Genomic DNA, 20,998 nt, shown 5'->3' on the forward strand with positions numbered 1-20,998 from the left:
AGAAAGCCAGGAGTACTGTGACTCTAAAAAGAGGCTTAGGGATTTCTTACTCCTGCCCCAACACAGGCTTTTAGCTATCCCCCCTGTACTGGACATTGTTGATTATGCCTTTTCGGAGTCTAGCTTGGCCCCTGACTATTTACCTCCTGCTCCCAGAAAACCAGATAGATATTATAGGGTTCCTGACTCTCACAAGTTCCTCTTTACAAATCCTACTGCGGATCCTGAGACCATTTCACAGGGACCCAAGGGCGTTAAGGCTACTACTGCCAAAAATCCTACCCCCTCTGATAGAGATTCCAGGGCGCTGGATACATGTGGTAAGAAGGTATTCACTTCTGCAACCTTGGCCATTAGAACATTAAACTGCCAGTTTCATATGTTAAAGTATCAGCATATTATTGGACTGCTTAAACAGAAAATTATGTTGATTCCTGACTGTGCTGAAAATAAAGATTTACCAGATTTAATGCATTCTGCTGAACAAGTTGGAAAACATACTTTGCAATGTGAAAAGAAAACACAGGAGTACTAGTCAGCAGAGTAAGACAGTCCGCATGAACAAATCTCCATTGTAATGTCAATAAAAAGTGTATCAATATACTATACACAAGATGTTAATACTATTAAGAATTATCTATTTCAAGTATTAACAGTTGATCCATCCATCCATGACATATAGGTGATGTACCGAGGTTTACATATAAGAATTGCCTCAATCTCTATAGGATGTTGTGTAATTTAGATAGATCTAACAATTATTATTTACCAAGCTCCACTGCTGGTGCAACCAAACCATGTCAGAATTGTAATTTTTGCCATCTAATAGATAGCACAGCGATGTTTGTACATCCTGTTACACAACAAAGTTTTCATTTTCATCTTAAGGCTAACCGTGATACAGAGCATATTGTCTATCTGGCCACCTGCACGTCTTTCCCAGCGTTTTATGTGGGCAAGACCGACAGAAGGCTTAAGGATAGGATTAGAGAGCATCAATGCAATATCCACATTAAATCGGTTAGGAATGCCCTTTCGAAACATGTTTTAGAAACGTCCATGGAACATAAATTTAAGTTTTTAGTGATACAAGTCAATAAACCAACCATTATTAGGGGTAATATTATGAATTTTACAGAACAGAGTGAAACTAAGTGGATAATTAGGTTGAAAGCAGATAGGGCACCCGGTCTGAATGACAGGGTACCTTTGAGACCCATGCTGAAGGGCAGGAGACTCAGGGTTTAATGTAAAGCAAGTCTATCATTTACTAGTATGTTTATTTATGTATAGTTAGTTTATGAATTGTATGTGTGCATTTTTAGTTTTTTAATGTTTTTAACTTGAATCATTTAGGGATGTTATATAGTAGGATATGAAGTGCTTTTGTATGTATTTTGTATTAATATTTTATATCAGTACTTCTTGTCAGTGACATTGCTATTTGTATAGTCATATGTTATTTGATTTATAGGATGTGATGTCATGATCAAGAGAGTATTTATTGGGCAATTTGGATTAAATAATTGTTTGGCTTGAAAGAAGCCCAGTCGGGTGAAAACGCTTGCCATACTTGTTGCTCTGTTCAATAAATAAGAGCTTTATTTTACCTGGAGATTGTTTTAGTTGATGGTGAAGTGAAAAATGTCTTTTATTGACATTACAACGGAGATTTGTTCATAGGGACTGTCTTACTCTCTGTTCAATAAATAAGAGCTTTATTTTACCTGGAGATTGTTTTAGTTGATGGTGAAGTGAAAAATGTCTTTTATTGACATTACAACGGAGATTTGTTCATAGGGACTGTCTTACTCTGCCGACTAGTACTCCTGTGTTTTCTTTTCATTTTATATATTATTTATTACAGGAGGTTTGATTTTTGGGCAGCAGCGTTTGACATTTCATTGGTTATTATCTTTGTTTGCTGCCCGAGAGTCATGGCAGATCCTAACACACACAGCGTTGAGTTACCCTATAATCCTGAGAATAACGGCCGAAACCTGAATAGGTTTGAGAGCTGCGTATCTGGAGATGATAATCCGCTACTTGCGTATGACGTGATATGCAATTCAACAGATGAATCAACAGTTGAAGCAAGCTGCAGTGGCCTATCTACATTGATGAACCAGCTAGAAGTGGATTTTATGACGTTAAAGAGGATGCAACTCCAACGCCAGCATTTCGAAGTATACATCACCCGTAAGATTATACCGAGGGGACTGCAGATTTTAAAGATGCCGACAACAAGTACTTTGTATCCAGATCTAGTATATAAATGGCAGCAAATTAACATTGATACTAGCCTCCGCTATATGACATTACTTAATGAATACTTTTGACCAGCGGAAGCTGCTTTACGAGCTCGCATTAGAGAACAGCAGCAATTTATTAATGAAACGTATCCAGTAGTAGTGGTTGACAAGAGTTTTGAAAGATTGTTAGATAATATATATTTATTCGAGAAGAATTTACTGGAGCAAAAGCAGAATAAAATCCGGAGGGACACTACCAATTTTAAAAACGGTCATGTGTTCACTTGGCCGAGGTTTGACTTTGGAAAGAATGGACATGGGAGGGTAGCCCACATTATGTCCAAAATGAAAGATGACTGTAAAGCAGTATGTAATGAAGGGGTTATTTGTCATACTAAACCCGCTAAAGGGGATGAAAGGTTAAGCAGTGATGCTAGAAATGTTATTGTTACCGCAGCAATTGTACATAATGAGAATGAAGTGAGTGAGACACTGCAATCACCAGTGTTAACGCCAGCTGTAGGAGGTGTTAACAAAATTTTTAATACACATCAGACACATCAGACAGAGTCAGTTACGGGACCTAATATATCCACCAGTATGTCTGATAGTTTAAATAGTAATAATGGGTCAGTCAGAAGGAAGGTTAATGGTACCCTGAGTCATGGATACATAGGTCCAGTTGGGCCAGCTCCTTTCCCTATCTCAGAATCCAGGAGGGGAGGGAGGGGACAGGTCCATGAGCAGGGGGAGACAGAAAAGAAGAATGGTAGAGGAGGATTATGTGGGCCCAAAACTGAAGAAGATGTGGGAGAAAACCACAAGTCACTAATATGGAATATATCTAATATTAGTTTAACTCTGGATGAAATTGATGTTCTGGAGAGGGGACTTACTTTTATACCCTCCTTTAGAAGTGACATAACTGATTCAGTGATGGATGCAAAACTTTTTGCCCGTAACATACAACTCAAGCTTAATTTTGGCAACTCTACTTCTGTTAACCAAGGACAGATCTTGAGTAAACCTAGTATGTATGTACCCAATTTGCATCCTTTGATAGATGCCTTTTCGAAATTGGTTGAGGAAGACCTACATGAGCATGATATGAATAATAAACATAGGAAATGGTATGGTAATTTGCATCCTAAACAGAGAACAGCATTGAAAGCACTTAAATGTGACTCTAATGTTATTATTAGACCAGCAGATAAGGGAGGTCCTGTTGTTATCATGGATAGATGTAACTATATAGCTAGCATGGAGGATATGCTTAGTGATACTCAGTTTTATAGTCGACTAGCCCCTAGTCAAGTGGAAAGGTACATTAATAGAGTTTCAGTTTCACTTTTGGATTTCTCATGTAGAGGAATGATTACTGATAAGTTACATGACGACTTCTTAGTTAGTAAACCTCTAATACCTAGTATACAAGGTATGCCCAAAATACACAAACATCCTTCACGTTCACCTATGAGACCCATTGTTGCTGGATGAGGTTGGGCCACAGAACCCATCTCTTTGTACTTAGAGTCTAGACTTAGGCCTATAGTTAACACATATGTGCATATATTGAAAGATACAAAACAATTTTTATTGATGCTCTATGACAAAATGTCGAGTCTGCCATCTGACTTGCCATATTGGTTGGTAACTTTGGACATTCAATCCCTATTTAACACCATTCCTATTGATGAGGGTATTGAATGTGTGCGTAGGTGTTTACAAGTGAATCGTGGGTTCTCTGAATCATTCATAGATACAATGTGTGAGCTATTACATCTTGTACTGGCTAATAATATTTTTACTTTTAATAATAAAATCTATATCCAGAAAGATGGCGTGGCTATGGGCACTGCCAATAGCTACGCCAAATTGGTCATGGCTGATTGGGAGAGATGCAGTTTATTTGAGTTGAAAAGTTTCAAGAAGTTTAAGTTTTATGTGTGTTTTGTCGATGACTTTTTTTTGGTATAGACAGCTAGTAAAGATGATTTATTTAATTTTTAAGAGCAGGTTAATTCACTGACCTTCTATTTAAAGTTTACTATGACTGCCTCTAAGACCTCAGTCCCTTATTTGGATGTTTTTGTAGAGAGATTTCCCAATGGTTTATTGAATATGGGGGGTTATAGGAAGTCCTGCTACAGGAATTCCTTGTTACATAGGACTAGCATGCACCCCAAGTTTGTTTTTAAAAATGTAGTGAGAAGGCAGGCAATGCGAGTCTCGCGTCTTAACCCTACAGAAATGGGTTTTCATAATGAAATGATTAACCTCCAGCATCAATTGCTTGACAGGTCTTATAGTTTGAAGGAAATAGAGGAAGGTTTTTTGGGAGTTGATACTCTCAGAAGAGATAGGGCCTCCCCATATTTTATGGGAAGAAATGAGGTAACCAATGAAGGGAGTGACTTGTCAGGTGGGCTGGTAACACCGAATCAAGAAGCCAGAGTTTCAGTATACTATACACAAGATATTAATACTATTAAAGTATCGATTTCAAGTATTGGGACATATTAACAGTTGATCCATGACATAGTAGGTGATGTACCGAGGTTTACATATAAGTATCGCCTCAATCTCTGTAGGATGTTGTGTAATTCAGATAGATCTAACAGTTATTATTTACCAAGCTCTACTGCTGGTGCAACCAAACCATATCAGAATTGTAAATTTTGCCATCTAATAGATAGCACAGCAATGTTTGTACATCCTGTTACACAACAAAGTTTTCATTTTCATCTTAAGGCTAACTGTGATACAGAGCATATTGTCTATCTGGCCACCTGCAGGTCTTGCCCAGCATTTTATGTGGGCAAGACCGACAGAAGGCTTAAGGATAGGATTAGAGAGCATCAATACAATATCCACATTAAATCGGAGACTCAGGGTTTAATGTAAAGAAGTCTGTCATTTACTAGTATGTCTATTTATGTATAGTTAGTTTATGAATTATATGTGTGCATTTTTAGTTTTTTAGTCATTTAGGGATGTTATATAGTAGGATATGAAGTGCTTTTGTATGTATTTTGTATTAATATTTTATATCAATACTTCGTGTCAGTAACATTACTATTTGCATAGTCATATGTTATTTGAATATTTGATTTATAGGATGCGATGTCATGATCAAGAGAGTATTTATTGGGCACTTTGGATTAAATAATTTTTTGGCTTGAAGAAGCCCAGTTGGGTGAAAGCGCTTGCCACACTTGTTGCTCTGTTCAATAAATAGAGATATATTTTACCTGGAGATTGTTTTCGTTGATGGTGAAGTGAAAACTGTCTTTTATTGACATTACCTTGGAGATTTATTCATGCAAACTGTCTGCTCTGCCGACTAGTACTCCTGTGTTTTCTTTTCATTTTATATATTATTTATTACAGGTTTGATTTTTGGGCATCAGCTTTTGACATTTCATACTTTGCAATGTGGTTTTGATTTACTAGAGGCATCTTGCAGGGCTGCCGTCACTAGGTCTGTACTTAGAAGGCATGCTTGGCTTAAGGAGCAATCTTTGCCAGATCATGTTAAAGCTAAGTTGCTGGATGCTCCCTTAAACCAGGACCGCCTGTTTGGCAACAAAGCAGAAGTAGTACTTAAAAAGATGAAGGAAAAAGCTAAATCTATGCAAACTGTTAAAGATTTCCTGCAAGTACAGCCTCCCAGATTTAGTAGGCATTGGCAGTCTAAGAATTGGTCCTTTCCTGCCTCTTCCAGGCCTTCTCAGTCCAAACCCAGAACCAGCAGAACCCCCAGGCTTCAGTCCCAAGGTGCTCACAGGACTAAGCAGTGGGGGGCTCCCACTTCCAAAGCAGGAAGTAGTAAGACTCCCCCCTGTGGTAAACTGTCTCAATGACTTAACTTTTAAACTTCCAAGCCCTGCACAACTGACTGCTCCTTTAGGGGGAACGATTGCCCTGCACTCAAAAAAATTGGGAACTCATTACCCAGGACAAATGGGTTTTAAATATAGTTTCCCAAGGATACAGATTCTATTTCCGCACCTTATCAACCACAAACGGTTGGCCAGATCTACCCCCCAAATCAGTGGGCAGAGGCCCAGAAGCAGTTGTCTCTCTAAGTATCAGGGCTATTCAAACTGTCCCAGAAGAGGAAAGGAGACAAGGTTTCTACTCAAGACTTTTTCTGGTACCCAGAAAAGACAACTTGCGTCCTATCCTGGACCTCTCTATCCTAAACACATTTTTGGTGATCCCAAAATTCAAGATGTTAACTCTTCACCAGTTGCTTCCTATGCTAGGCAGGGATGCCTGTTTGGCAACACTGGATTTAACGGAAGGCTACCCGCAAATCCCAATCAGGGAATCTTGCAGAAGATACCTACACTTCAAAGCAGGCTACATGCACTATCAGTTCTCTGCACTGCCCTTTGGCTTATCTACTGCACCCAGGGTATTCACAAAGTACCTAGCTCCAGTCATTGCATTTTGCAGGCAAAGAAATATTCAAATATACCCATACCTGGACGATTGTCTGATTCAAGCAGAAAGCCAGGACATACTATTGAATCATCTGGCTTTTGTACAAAAATTGCTAACTTCTCTGGGGTACACCATAAACGAAAAGAAATCACATCTTGTACTCTGCCAACAAATTGTATTCCTGGGAGCAAGCTTGAACACAACTTCCCAGATGGCTTTCCTCACACCAGAGAAACAAGTTCATTTGACAGCCTACTTCAAACTACTGGCCACAAAGACCCAGCTATCTGCAAGGAAAATACTGCAAGCCTTGGGGTTCATGGCCTCCTGCATGCTCCTAATTCCATATGCAAGACTGCATATGAGGAAACTACAGTGGTATCTAAAAAGCCTATGGTGCCAACATTCTCAGGATCTAGAAGCAATGATTCCTATCTTACCTTGCCTACAGATAGAGTTCCTTTGGTGAGCAGAGGCCTGCCACCAAAACAAGGGACTGCCATTCCCTCTACCCCCTGCCGCCCAAACCCTAACAGATGCATCAGACTATGCATGTGGGGCTGACTTGGCAGGGAAGTGCATTCAGGGCAAGTGGAACACAAGTCAAATGCATCTGCATATCAAACAAAAAGAAATGTTAGCTGTACAGAATGCCCTGACAGCCTTCAAGGACCACATTCTTCCAGTGCAATTAATGGTAAAGACGGACAACACCACTGTTATGTGGTACATAAGCAGGGGGGAACCCACTCATACCCTCTCTGCAGACTAGCCATGGCTCTGTCGAACACAGCCTTGAGCTACCAAGTGCACCTACAGGCTCAGTTCCTGCCAGGAAAGCTAAATACACTGGCAGACTAAGCAGAAATATCATGGACCCACACGAGTGGAAACTGGAACCAAAGATATTCAACATGTAGAGAAGCAAATGGGGGATCCCAGAGATAGACCTGTTTGCCTCCCCCAAGAACTACCAATTGGACAAATTCTGCACAAGGATGTCCACCAACAAGCTTGGAAAGTGGATGCCCTGTCCTTCACCTGGAAAAATCTATCAGTTTATACCTTTCCACCTCTGCCTCTCCTCTCTAGGGTACTACTAAAGATCAAACAGGACAAACCAAGGACGATACTGATTGCACCAGACTGGCCACGCCAACATTGGTAGCCCCTTGTGCGCAGTGTTTCACTGCTGGCATCTGCCTCAGACCCCTGCCCTGCTGTCTCAGGAGGGCCAGATTCTGCACCCTCAGCTTCAAACCCTGATCCTGGCAGTCTGGCTAATTATCTGATCTCTCTGTTACCATCCCTCAGTAAGCAAGTGTTGGATGTCATTCTGGAGGCAAGGAGGCCTAGTACTAGAAAATCTTATGCTGAAAAATGGAAAAGATTCTGTTCCTGGAACCAAACTCAGGGGATGGGCACAGCAGCGCCCAATTTACCTCAGATTCTTCAATACTTAACTGAGATGCTTCACAAGGGCCTTTCCTTTTCCTCCATCAAAATTCATGCCAAAACCCTTTCAGCTCATTACAACACAGAACCACCCCTCTTCTTCCATCCACTGCTGAAGCAGTTCCTCAGAGGGGCCAAAAACTTAAGAGCACTCAGGAGAGCCCCTACTCCAGCCTGGAACCTTAACTTTGTATTGGAAAAACTCACTCTACCTCCTTTTGAGCCAGCTGCAAATGCAGAGTTGAAATTCCTTTCTTGGAAAACAGCCTTCCTTTTAGCCATCACTTCAGCAAGAAGGGTGTATGAATACAGGCCCTTATGGCAGTGGAGCCTTTCATCATCTTTCATGCGGACAGGGTGTCCCTCAGGACCAATCCCTCCTAAATGCCCAAGGTGGTATCCAGTGTGGCTTTTAATCAGTCCATTAATTTGCCAACCTTCTTTTCTAATTCACAGAACAAAGGGGAACGAATACTGCACTCCTTAGATGTGCACAGACAACTTAGATTTTACTTGGACAGAACTAAACTTCTCAGGAAATCTGAACAGCTGCTGGTTGCATTTGCTGCAGGGGCAGAGGGGAAGGCCATTTCAAAGCAAATCATTTCTAAATGGATAGGCCATTGCATTCATTTCTGCTGTAAGCATCATGGAAAACCTACCCCACAGGGGATAAGACCACATTCAACCAGGGCTGCATCTATCTCTACATCCTTTCTCAGAGGTGCCCCTACCAGGGACATCCTAGAAGCTGCTACCTGGAGTTCTGCACATACCTTCACCAAGCATTGCCATTTGCCAATTTTCTCTAAATCCAAAGCTGGCTTTACCACTGCAGTCTTGCAAGGCCTTATAGCTGGCCCTAATGCTATCTATTTTCCTCTTCCCACCCTTAGCTTTGGGAATCTACCCAAATGTGATGACTGCAACAGTGAAACATGAAAAACATAGTACAGTTGTGTACACTTACCATAAATGTAGATGTTCGAGTGTATTCACTGTTGCAGTCCTGGTTACTATCCCTCCAGCCCCCTGACTTCTTTTGGCTATACCTCTGTTCTACTTTACTATGCTTAAAGCTTTTTGGTGTATTTGCGTTTTTGTTGGAGGTGTAACCTTGTATATATAATTTTTTCCCATTATGGGGGCACCTGACATCTGGGGCAAGAAAAACTGATGTAATGGCATCGGCTGCATGCTTTATACCCCTGACTACCTGACGTCATGGAAGATGAGACAGCAACCAACGCAGGACCCAAGACTTTGAAAATCAGGCTGACTGAGGGCTACTGCAAGCAGATAACCCAAATTTGATGACTGCAACAGTGAATACACTCGAACATCTACATTTATGGTAACTGTACACAACTGTACTTTTTGTTGCAATCACTCTCTGGTTTAATAAATAGATGTAAACGGAGGTGGCAGCACACACTCCACATTCTGCAAGCAAACGGACACACACAATGCTTAAATAATATAGGTTCTGTAACCACTCTGTTTAAATAAACAGATGTAAACACTGGCAGGCTGGCAGCACACACTCCATGTTCGGCAAGCAGTCGGACACACAACACGTGCGTTTACATTTCTGTAAACAGAGCAGACTAGTTCTGCAACATGTTCTGGATGTTCATCGTGCATACAGCTGCAGTAATCACATATGGGTTCTCTGCCGTCAGGCTGTCCCTCGGTCGGCCGAATTCCAAAGTCTAGGTCCGGCGTCGGTTGTTGTCGCTTTCTTTCCTGACATCAGTGAGGCAGGGGTATATAAGACACAGCCTACGCCATTTTCTTCAGTCTTTTTTTGCCGCGCGGTGCCCGAAGCAGAAGCAGTTCGCAAGTGCCGGTCGGCCAGCTCCTGAATTTACAAAAAATTGGAAACCGAAGTCTTCATTAAAGCTAAGTACCCCATTGGGGAAACTTTTCTTGCCTCAGACCGATGTCAGAAAAAGTTAACAATTGTATTTCTTGTGGGAAGCAAATACCGCATAAAGATTTCCATTCCCTTTGCATACCTTGTTTAGGCCCAGACCAAGACGTCTCGGGCTGTTGCTTTTGCGCTACTTTCAATAAACGCACTATTAAGCGTTGGGCGGAGTTCGCCCAACACTTTTTTGGTACAGCCTTTGATTATAAAATATCGTCGGAGACTCCGACTACCGTTTTGACCAAAAAACGCAAGGACAAGGACCGACACGCGAGGTCCGCGGTCCCCACCAGCACCACGCCAAAACCAGCTACACGTGGTCTGGTTTTCAGCGTGATGCCTATGCAGTCCCTGACTACCGACAACACTTCTTTGGCAGTGTCTTCTGTAACCGAGACCGCAGGCTCCTCGGCCCAGACCCAGACTACAACCACTGAAGCCACTGTGAGCGTTGAGCCTCCTAATGTGGACAGGTCCACTTCCACCTATGGTGTCTTTAGACCTTCATCTTCCTTTTCCATTAAGGCCTTTACTAAGTCCAAATCAGCCAGGCATCCCAAGAGGCCTGTTGCACAGGGCCCATCCCCAGGCCCCATGCCTAAAAAGCAGATGCTTAAAATGGCTGAAGATTTAATTACTCTTATCAGGGGTTCCCAACCCCCTCCAGACAAGAGACCCAGAGTGGAGGAAGATTCTCCCTCTTCTGATCAGGGCTCCATTTTTACAGAACATTCTGATGTAGAGGAACACTCTTACTCCCCATTTGAAGACTCGGATGCAGAGCAGTCCATTCCTTCTGTATCTCCTCCTGAGGATTTTTCTTTTGGGGAAACCTTGCACACCTTGAGGGAACACTTCCATTGGGAAGGCCAAGACTTTTCTGATTCCAAGAAAAGACTTAGGGAATTTCTTTTGTTACCTCAACACAGACCTCTGGCGATACCTCCTGTCTTGGACCTACTTGATGATGTTTATTCGGAGGCTTGCCTTAATCCGGATTCCCTGCCTCCTGCCCCAGTCAAGCCTGATAGGTACTACGGAGTTCCTAACTCTCACCAATTTCTTTACAAAAACCATAATGCTGACCCTGAAACCATTTCTCAAGGCCCCAAGGGAATGAACGCCTCTACTGCTAAGAATCCACTACCTTCAGAAAGAGAGTCAAGATCCTTAGAAAGGTGGGGAAAAAAGGTATATACCTCGGCCACCCTAGCTTATGAGGGCCTTAAATTGTCAGTTTCATATGCTTAAATATCAGCAGTTTATCACAATTAAGAAATAAAATGTCTCAACCTGAACAACCAGATTTGAAGGAGCTGCAGGATATGATGCATAGTGCAGAACAAGTGGGTAAACACACTTTACAATGTGGCTATGATGCCCTAGAGGCCTCAAGTAGAGCTGCTGTTACAGGATCAGTCATTCGTAGACATGCATGGCTTAGGGAACAAATCTTGCCTGATCATGTGAAAGCTAAACTACTAGATGCTCCTTTACAAAAGGATGTGCTATTTGGTACTAATGCTGAGGAGATACTACGTAAAATGGAAGAAAGAGCCAAATCTATGCAAACAGTCAAAGCTTTTCTACAGGTTCAACCACCACGTTTTAGCAGAAATTGGCCTTCAAAAAACTGGTCCTTTCCAGCCACGGACAAGCCCCAAAGAGGTAGATACAGGCGCACAAGGGGCAGAGGGCAATCACAAGGATCATATAGAGGCAAGCAATGGCAAACTCCAGCACCAAGAGGTGGCGAGGACAGTGCACAACAATACAGGAAACAAACCCAATGACTTCCTCCTTTCCATGCCAAGCAAGTATCAGCTGGCAGCACCTTTGGGAGGAAAGCTGGCATTATTTACAAGAAATTGGCATATTGTCACAACAGACAAATGGATCCTGGACGTTATAAACAGAGGCTACAGATTTCATTTTCACACTCTCCCAAAAATGAGAGGCATGCCAAACCTGCCACACAATCAAAGGGCAGAGGCACAACTACAAATTTCAAAGCTCATAGACATGAAAGCTATTCAAGAGGTACCTACTCACGAACAAGGTCAAGGTTTTTATTCCAGGCTATTTCTGGTACCAAGGAAAGGAACCGACTGGAGACCCATTTTGGACTTATCCATCCTAAACACATTCTTACTCGTACCAAAATTCAAGATGGTCACATTACAGCAGCTTCTTCCCATGCTGGGCAAGGAGTTTTGGCTGGTAACATTGGACCTCAAGGAGGCATACCTGCATGTCCCAATCAGACAAAGCTGCAGAAGATACCTCAGAGTTCTTGCAGGTTCAATGCACTATCAATTCTCTGCATTGCCCTTTGGCTTATCTACTGCGCCCAGAGTATTCACGAAATGCCTGGCATCAGTAATTGCCTACTGCAGACTTCAAGGGATACAAATTTACCCTTATTTGGACGACTGCCTGATCCAAGCGGACAGCAAGCACATACTTCTGGAACATCTGGCTTATGCAACATGGTTACTGAATTCTCTGGGATACACAATCAACAAAGAGAAATCCAGGCTAACACCATCTCCGAAAATAACTTTCCTGGGTGCCAACTTGGACACAAACACCCAGATGGCCTATCTTATGCCAGAGAAACAGGGGCAACTAACTCAGTACTTCAAAACGCTAGCAAATTGTACCAGGCTTACTGCAAGGAAAATCCTGCAGGCTCTGGGCTTCATGGCATCTTGCATTCTTTTAATCCCATGTGCAAAGTTGCATATGAGGAAACTTCAATGGTACCTAAAAAACCTATGGTCTCAACACAGCCACAGTTTGGAAACAATAATAACAATAATTCCATGTTTGCAAAAGGAATTCCTATGGTGGGCCCAAGCATGTCAAACAAACACAGATCTTCCATTCTGCAAGCCTCAAGCAAATCAAGTCATCACAACAGACGCCTCAGATTACGCCTGGGGGGTGCACATGACAGACAGGTGCATTCAGGGCAAATGGTCCCAAAAGGAAAAGCACCTTCACATCAATCAAAAAGAAATGCTAGCAGTGATAAATGCAATTGCAGCTTTCAAGGACCTCCTGCATCCAGGACAATTATTGATAAGAACAGACAACACCACAGTAATGTGGTACATAAACAAACAAGGAGGAACACATTCATACCCCCTGTACAGACTAGCCATGACACTTTGGAACTTGGCTCTGGAATGGCGAATCGAACTTCAAGCACAGTACTTGCCAGGCTTGGAAAACACGCTGGCAGACAATCTAAGCAGAAATATGATGGATACACACGAATGGAAGTTGCATCCTCAAGTGTTTACAAAGATAATCCAAGCGTGGGGGAGGCCAGACATAGATCTCTTCGCCTCCCACAGGAATCATCAATTGGAAAAGTTTTGTTCAAGGACCTTTCATACAAAGGCCTGGAGAGTGGACACCCTTTCATTCAGTTGGACAGCATGGACAGTTTACGCTTTCCCACCTCTGCCCCTTCTACCCAAAGTGCTCTTGAAAGCAAGAGCAGACAGACCGAAGATGATACTAATTGCTCCAGACTGGCCAAGACAACACTGGTACCCACTACTGAGGAGCCTAACACATACTCCTCCCTGGCCCCTACCTCTAATGCCTCTTCTGCTGACTCAGCACAGCTACAAAACTCTTCACAGTCAGCTGAAAACACTCAATCTCGCTGCATGGAAAATTCCTTAACACCACAACAGACTCTACTCCCCAAAGAGGTGCAGGATGTCATTTTGGAGGCCAGAAGGCCATCTACTAGAAAGGCTTACTCCGCAAAATGGAAACGGTTTTGCTCTTGGAATGAGAAAAAAGGCCAAGACCCTAAAAAACTGAATTTGCCTCGGGTATTACAGTATCTAGCTGAGCTGCTGAACAGTGGACTTTCATTTTCCTCCATAAAAATCCATGCCTCAGCCATTTCTGCAGAATTCAACATGGATCCACCCTTATTCTCTCACCCACTCTTAAGACAGTTCCTCAGAGGGGCTAAGAATATAAGACCACCAAGGAAACAACCAATACCAGCCTGGGATCTTAATTACATTCTAGAAAAATTAACATTGCCTCCCTTTGAACCAGCTGCCTCAACAGATTTGCAATACTTGTCCTGGAAAACAGCTTTCCTTCTGGCCATTACCTCAGCTCGTAGAGTATCGAACTACAAGCCCTCATGGCTGTGCAGCCCTTTCTCATCTTCCATCAGGATAGGGTTTCCCTTCGAACCAACCCGTCATTTATGCCTAAAGTGGTATCCAGGGTAGCTTTAAATCAAGCCATACACTTACCTACCTTTTACCCCAATCCTCAAAACAAAGGGGAAAGGCTCCTACACTCCTTAGACATCCATAGACAGCTATGTTATTATTTGGACAGAACAAAGCCTTTCAGGAAATCAGAACAACTCTTTGTGTCCTATGCTGTAGGAGCTCAAGGGAAGCCAGTTACCAAACAGGCAATTTCAAAATGGATAGGCCACTGCATACGGTTTTGTTACTCCTATCATGGAAAATCTGTCCCTACAGGCATCAGATCCCACTCCACCAGGGCCACAGCTACCTCTACAGCCTTCCTCAGAGGAGTTCCTACCAAAGATATTTTGGAGGCAGACACTTGGAGTTCTGTGCATACCTTCACAAAACACTACCACCTGCCTTTATATTCCAAAACTAGAGCAGGCTTTGCCACTGCTGTGTTGCAGGGCATTCTGGCTCATCCCAGTTCCACCTAGTGCCTACCACCCTGTGCGTAGCTTTGGGATTCTACCCATATGTGATTACTGCAGCTGTATGCACGATGAACATAGTACAGTTTTGTACCTACCATAAATGTAGATGTTCGAGTGCTAATACAGCTGCAGTACAGTTTTCCCCTCCCTCCTTCCCCTCTTGGTAAAGGTCTAGGGCCTAACCCCTCTTCATACAACCTGATGGGGTATTCCTTCTATGGTAGATTTGCTTGCAACTATTGATTTTTGATTATATTGCATTTCTTGTATATAAATATAATTTATGTATTGCCTTCCTTCTGGGGGCACCTGACATCTGGGGCAAGAAAGACTGAAGAAAATGGCGTCGGCTGTGTCTTATATACCCCTGCCTCACTGACGTCAGGAAAGAAAGCGACAACAACCGACGCTGGACCTAGACTTTGGAATTCGGCCGACCGAGGGACCGCCTGACGACAGAGAACCCATATGCAGCTGTATTAGCACTCGAACATCTACATTTATGGTAGGTACAAAACTGTACTTTCTGCACTGTGCCTAAATAAATAGAGGTCTGTAAATGGAGTGGCAGTCTGGTTAAACAAATATGCTTGAATAAATAGAAGTTCTGCAATCACTCTCTGGTTAAATCAATAGATGTAAATGGAGTGGACTGGCAGCACACACTCCACGTTTTGCAAGTAAATGGAGCAGACTACCAGAACTGACTGAGGGGTAGAGATACCAAGTTACCAACCACTCTGCTTAAGTAGATTTATGTAAAGGGAGCAGACTGGCAGCAATAAGATTTTTGACTGAATGTCGAGAGACAAACAACCACTTTTCTGCGACTCTCTGGTCTCTCTCTTCGTAATTTCAGCGATTAGCGGCTGCTGCTAAAATACACATCCACAGTGACAGTTCTTCCATCTTAAGCTGGGCCCATAGCCTGTGTATCAGATAACAATAGCATACAATTCTTTCTCTTACCTGCTGAGCCCATTTCTCATCCTGACCTGCAGCATCTAGTCAGATACTGGGCGGACACTGCAAAAGTTTTAAATTGTTGCACTGCTGCTGATATATTCCCTCCCAAAAACAGTTAAAAATAACTGACCAAGGAAGCTGATGTCATTCATGCATGCCCCCTGTAGGTTGGTGATGCAGGGTGACATCAGCTTTAAATTTAAAGAAGTAATTAAAATAAATAAATAAATTAATTAAAAAAAAAAAAAACGGGAATTAAAGGGGCCACTCGGGAATTTGTGGCACCCCATTATTTTGCTCTCAAAACTGGTAGATACCGAGGAATTTGGTATGGTTGAGAGGTATGGTCTGGAGCCATATTTTGGTGGTATATTCTTCAGTTGGTGTTTGAAAGGTGGTATCCCACAATCCCACTGGAGTGGGCGGGGTTGTGTAATTATGTATGCAAATGTTGTGTTAATCAGCGTACAGATTTGTACCTATTTTTCATGGGCCTTTGTCCAGATTTTTGATGTTTCCAGGTTGAGAGGTATGGGGTGTTAGGCAGTTTAGTCCTATCTTATGGGGTTCAGCAAATGAGTCTCCCATTAATCTTGAACCGAATTATGGGAATGAGGAAGAAGCAAATGGTCCAGTAACTGACTTCCAAATGAATTTCATTATGGATTTTTATAGTGAGTATTGGCAAATTAAATGGATATTGAATAAAAACTGGCCAATACTAATGGAGGAAAAATTGTGTAGGGACAAGTTTGGAGATGAACCCAGGATAGTGTATAGGAGGGGTTTTAATTTTAAAATCCTTCTTGAGAATTTGAACAATAGAGAGGATTAGTTTCCCACAAATGGGAAAATGTGGGAGATGCCCCTATTGTTGTAAGATAAAAACGGACTTTGGGTTTAAAATAAGGATGATGCAATATAAATTATTCCAGAAGTTTGATTGTAATTCTAAGGGGGTGGTTTATTTGGCCCAATGTAATGACTTCCCATGTTTTTAGGGCAAGAATATATGAACATGAATATAATAGAAAATGTCAGGAGAATAAAGCATTGGCAAAGCATGGGATTCAATGTCCAGGGCATAGTTTTAATTACATGGCTATTGAAAGTGTTAATTTGGGTCCAAGTGGTGGACCGGGTCATCTTTATTTAGAAAAGAAAACTTTTATGGCAGCTTAACTTGAATGCCTATCTATGGCCAGGGTTGAATGATTACTGCTCTATTTCATGCTTGCTTAAGTTAAACGCTTTAATAGGAATTAAATGTTCTAGTATTATATTTATTTATTTTGAAGTTGAGAATAAAAGTAATTGCTTTTAAGTGTATATATATTTTATATGCAAGGATTTTTTAGAGCTCTGAACTTAAATGTTGTACTTTATTATTTACATTAGTTTTAGTGGTTTGTAGAGGTTTGTTAAAGTGGATTTCTTATTTATTAGTACATTGTATGGTTTAATTTATAAAATAATTTAATTTGCTTGTAATGTAACTTTTAATTGTGACATGTTGCTAGCTCTTGGAAAAAGGTTTAGGTAATGTATAAATATATATATATATATATATATATATATATATATATATATATATATATATATATATATATATGTCTTTTAGAGTAAGAAAATTAATGTTTTTTCTTTTAAAGAAAAAGTGAGGAGTTGTCCTGTGATGTATTATGACAATTGTAATGATGTGTTTTAAATACAGCACTTGGGAGCAACTTTTCTGCTACTGTGCTTCACTTTGTTTCATTTGTTGAAAACTATTTTTGATACACCATGCATGTGTATTTTCCAGCCCTTAGTACAGTTGTTTTGTATCAGTGAATGAGCAGATAAGTGTCCAGTTTGCAGTCATCAGCAAATGTGGCCAACTATGCTTTTGGGATATTGGCTTGGATGTCTTCAAAATAAATGCCAAATAGGAGGGGGCTCAGAAATTATTCCTGTGGCAACTCATTAGTTACAATTTTACATTCAGAATCAGCAATTTTTACAACTTGGGATCTGTTGGACAGCCAGTCTGCAACCAGTTGCACTTTGTATGGGTTTGTCAAAATTTTTAGTAATGCCAGAATGGGAGATAGTGTTAGAAGTCAGGTCAGGATAAGCAGTGTATGCAGAATGATTACTGTCTCTGTAAACTTTCATAGAAGCTTACCAAGTTCAGGAGACAAGGTCTGCCCTTCACATAACCAAACAGATTGGGATCTTGATCAATGAAGGTGCCTGTGTCTGCATAAATGACTTATGCTGTGGTACGATCCATGACTTTGCAGATAAGGCTGGTTAAGCTGATGGCTGTGTAATTATCTGGATTTGAAGGTGATGACCTTCCCTTTTCTATCTGCATCAGAATCTGTTTACATTAAAAGGAGGTGCGTAGACATGTCATCCCAGCATGTTCAGGATAGTTGACATTATCCTTATTATCAGGCTGTAAATCAGAGGTGTTACAGGCATCATCTGGTAAAGATAATTAAATGAGGACATTTTTTTCACTCTTTGCCCCACTGCCTGCAAACTATGAGCCCCCCTCTTGAACAGTTGATCTTCTCATTGCCTCATCACTAAGGGAAAGGGACAGCTAAGTGAGGCCATCATTAAAGCAGCCATTAGGATGGTTCAAAGATTTACCTTGAGTGACCCTACATCTCAATGCACACTGAGCTAAGCAAGGGAAGAGAACTTGTAATGGGCTGGATGAAGGAGCCCTGTCTTCTCCCGCCAGCCCTGAGGCAAAGGATGCAGTTTTTCCTGGTGGCCACCAGAGAAATTACACCAACCCAGTATATTTGCTGAGTACCCACAACCACCTCTGCCAACCAGGAGAGGTGATCGAGACACTCCCTCTGTCCCTGCCTCTGGCAGTGTCAGGGCTCCTAATGAAACACTACTCATCCGGATGCAATCAAAGCTCCAAACCTGTGCATCATGGAGCCAGACTTTGTATTTTAAGAGGTTAACACGGGACCACCAACACTAACTTTATTCATGTTTATTTTTCTCTTAACTTTAACTGTAATCTTCAGGTTGTTCCATAATTCCTTTTAGCTGATTGAGGAAAGAATTTACAGCCTTGAATTAGAAACTGATAATGCTGGAATAACAAAACCTGGAATAACACAATTCTGTTTCATTCAGAATATTGTAGTTGGACTAGGGGTTTGGATTGGGATCAGGTAGTCCTGCTTTTAATGTTAGTGTGCAGTCTCATAAATCCAATTACCACACCACCGATTTTGGTGCATCCAGGATGTCTGCATTTGGCTAAGTATATTTACCTTTTTTTTTAAATAAATTCTCCATAAAATTCAAGATCCTGGAAGTTAAGTTTGAGTTTAGCCCTTGGTGACATAACCATAGAGCTCTTCTATCCTAAATGATGAAAGCCTCAGTGTGTGTCTTTATTTTTAATGATTTCTAAAAATTGTCAAAGGGCAAGGGACTACTATTTGTCAAACAGTTGCAAAACATTTAGTTTTCTGCTAAACTATTACTTTAATTAGCAATTTGGCAGTTGACTAATGTGCTTCCAGTTGTTTAGCAATTATTTAAGCAGTTAAGACTTGCCCTCACAATGCAACCCACATCCGTAAGGAAGTCCTAATTGAGTGACTACTTTGGCAAGTGATCAAGCTTTATTTCCACATATCTGCAAAACTTTTAAAAAGCAAATTTGAAAAGCAAGATGATTAAAAAATGTCATTTTATTTTGAACGAATGAGTGGTTGTTTGCACAAACATGCACTTTGCTTCACTGTAATTTTTTAACTACTAAAATGAGTGACTGCTGTCCTCATCAGCTATGAAGCCTTCCTCTTGATTAGGAAAGTGCTGCAGCCATGATGATTATGTGTGAGACCAAGCGGGATATTTTTGTAAGACTGTGGGAGGTGTGTGTTAACAGTGCTCATAGTAATATTTTTTTTTGTTTTGTTTTGTTTAACAGATTCTGGAGAAACACCAGTTGTTGTACAGCCAGCATCAGCCACAGAGACCACACAGCTAACAAGCGACTCCCATCCCAGCTACCACACTGATGGCTTTAACTAAACCAGCAAAACAAAATACTTCTATTTTCAGTGATGAAAAATTAGGAATGTTCAGTTTAAGACTGAATTCATTAATAACAACAGTGACTGAATGAAAGACAGAAAGGCAGAAGGAAGTACATTGTGTCCCAGCAGAGGGAGGACACAGCCACAGACATTCAAAGAATATGTTGATATTTGTTGGGCCTACCAGACTGTAATACTTTTCATAACACTAACAAACACATGTGCGTCTAAGTGCTGTAGCATGCAGTATTAAAAGCAGTTTTAGTGAGAGTTTAATTTAAATTGTTTTATCTTCCGTTGTGTCACTTGTTTGTGTTAATTTTCATCTGCCTTTGTTATGGGTCAACAGATGACTTTTAAAATGGAAAACTGAGCCCTGATCTAATCTGTTTGCTGTTTCAAGAGAGATTCTGTATTAGTGAGGTTGGAATGTGTATGTTGGGTAATAGTTTATCCATAATGACCCAAACATAATTTTTCACCTTTCTTCTGACTTGCAACCTATACAGACCTTGGTTCCATCGTACTGCTATCATTCTGTTCAGTCTCTGGCTTTGTTTTATTCATTCACACATCATTATAGCAGCTGCAAGCGGATTTCCATCTCTGCTCCAACTATGATACCGAAGCTATCGTGACGGCATCTGCTTAGGTGGGACAGTGCCCTTCATTACTTGGGTCATGTGAAAAAAAAATGAGTAGCTAGATTAGTGATTTTAGTGATTATGACTTTTAAGTGCTTAAAGTGATTGTGCAGATAACCATTTGACCAGTTACGTGTAAATATGGTTAATCACTGCTGTTTTCTCTTTTCTCTTTATCTTGGTGTTGTACACGTTTTTTATTCACTTGTTTATTTGTTTACTTATCGGTGGTTGAGGGGGGGGCTAATACAAACTGGATCTGTAAGTACTGCAGAATTTCATAGGGATCACTAGGTTCACACCTTCCTTTCTGTGCAGTTCCATTTCTTTTATTGTTGAATGTTAGTGGTTCTTTTAGTCCACTGTATGACCATGTGATACCTTCTGATACTTTATTTTCAAGAGTACAGTAAAATCCAGTGACCCTTTGTTTGAAATGTATGAAAATATGAATTTTTTAGGTTGCTTAAGTTGCTGTTTGTAGCTGTATATTATTGGTT

General features: G+C 41.1%; 1 protein-coding gene across 1 annotated transcript in view; it reads left to right on the plus strand.

The window, feature by feature from the left end:
- Window positions 1-20,130, plus strand: part of DNAJC5 (DnaJ heat shock protein family (Hsp40) member C5) — a 1,154,993-nt gene extending 1,134,863 nt beyond the window's left edge. The window contains exon 6 of the mRNA XM_044089884.1: window positions 19,746-20,130. Within this exon, the coding sequence (XP_043945819.1) occupies window positions 19,746-19,849 (104 nt within the window). The 3' untranslated portion in view covers window positions 19,850-20,130. The remainder of the gene's footprint in view (window positions 1-19,745) is intronic.
- Window positions 20,131-20,998: the final 868 nt, after the last annotated feature.

The sequence above is a fragment of the Protopterus annectens genome, chromosome 12.part0 (assembly GCF_019279795.1).
Source record: "Protopterus annectens isolate FY-2018-M chromosome 12.part0, PAN1.0, whole genome shotgun sequence".
NCBI lineage: Eukaryota > Metazoa > Chordata > Ceratodontiformes > Protopteridae > Protopterus > Protopterus annectens.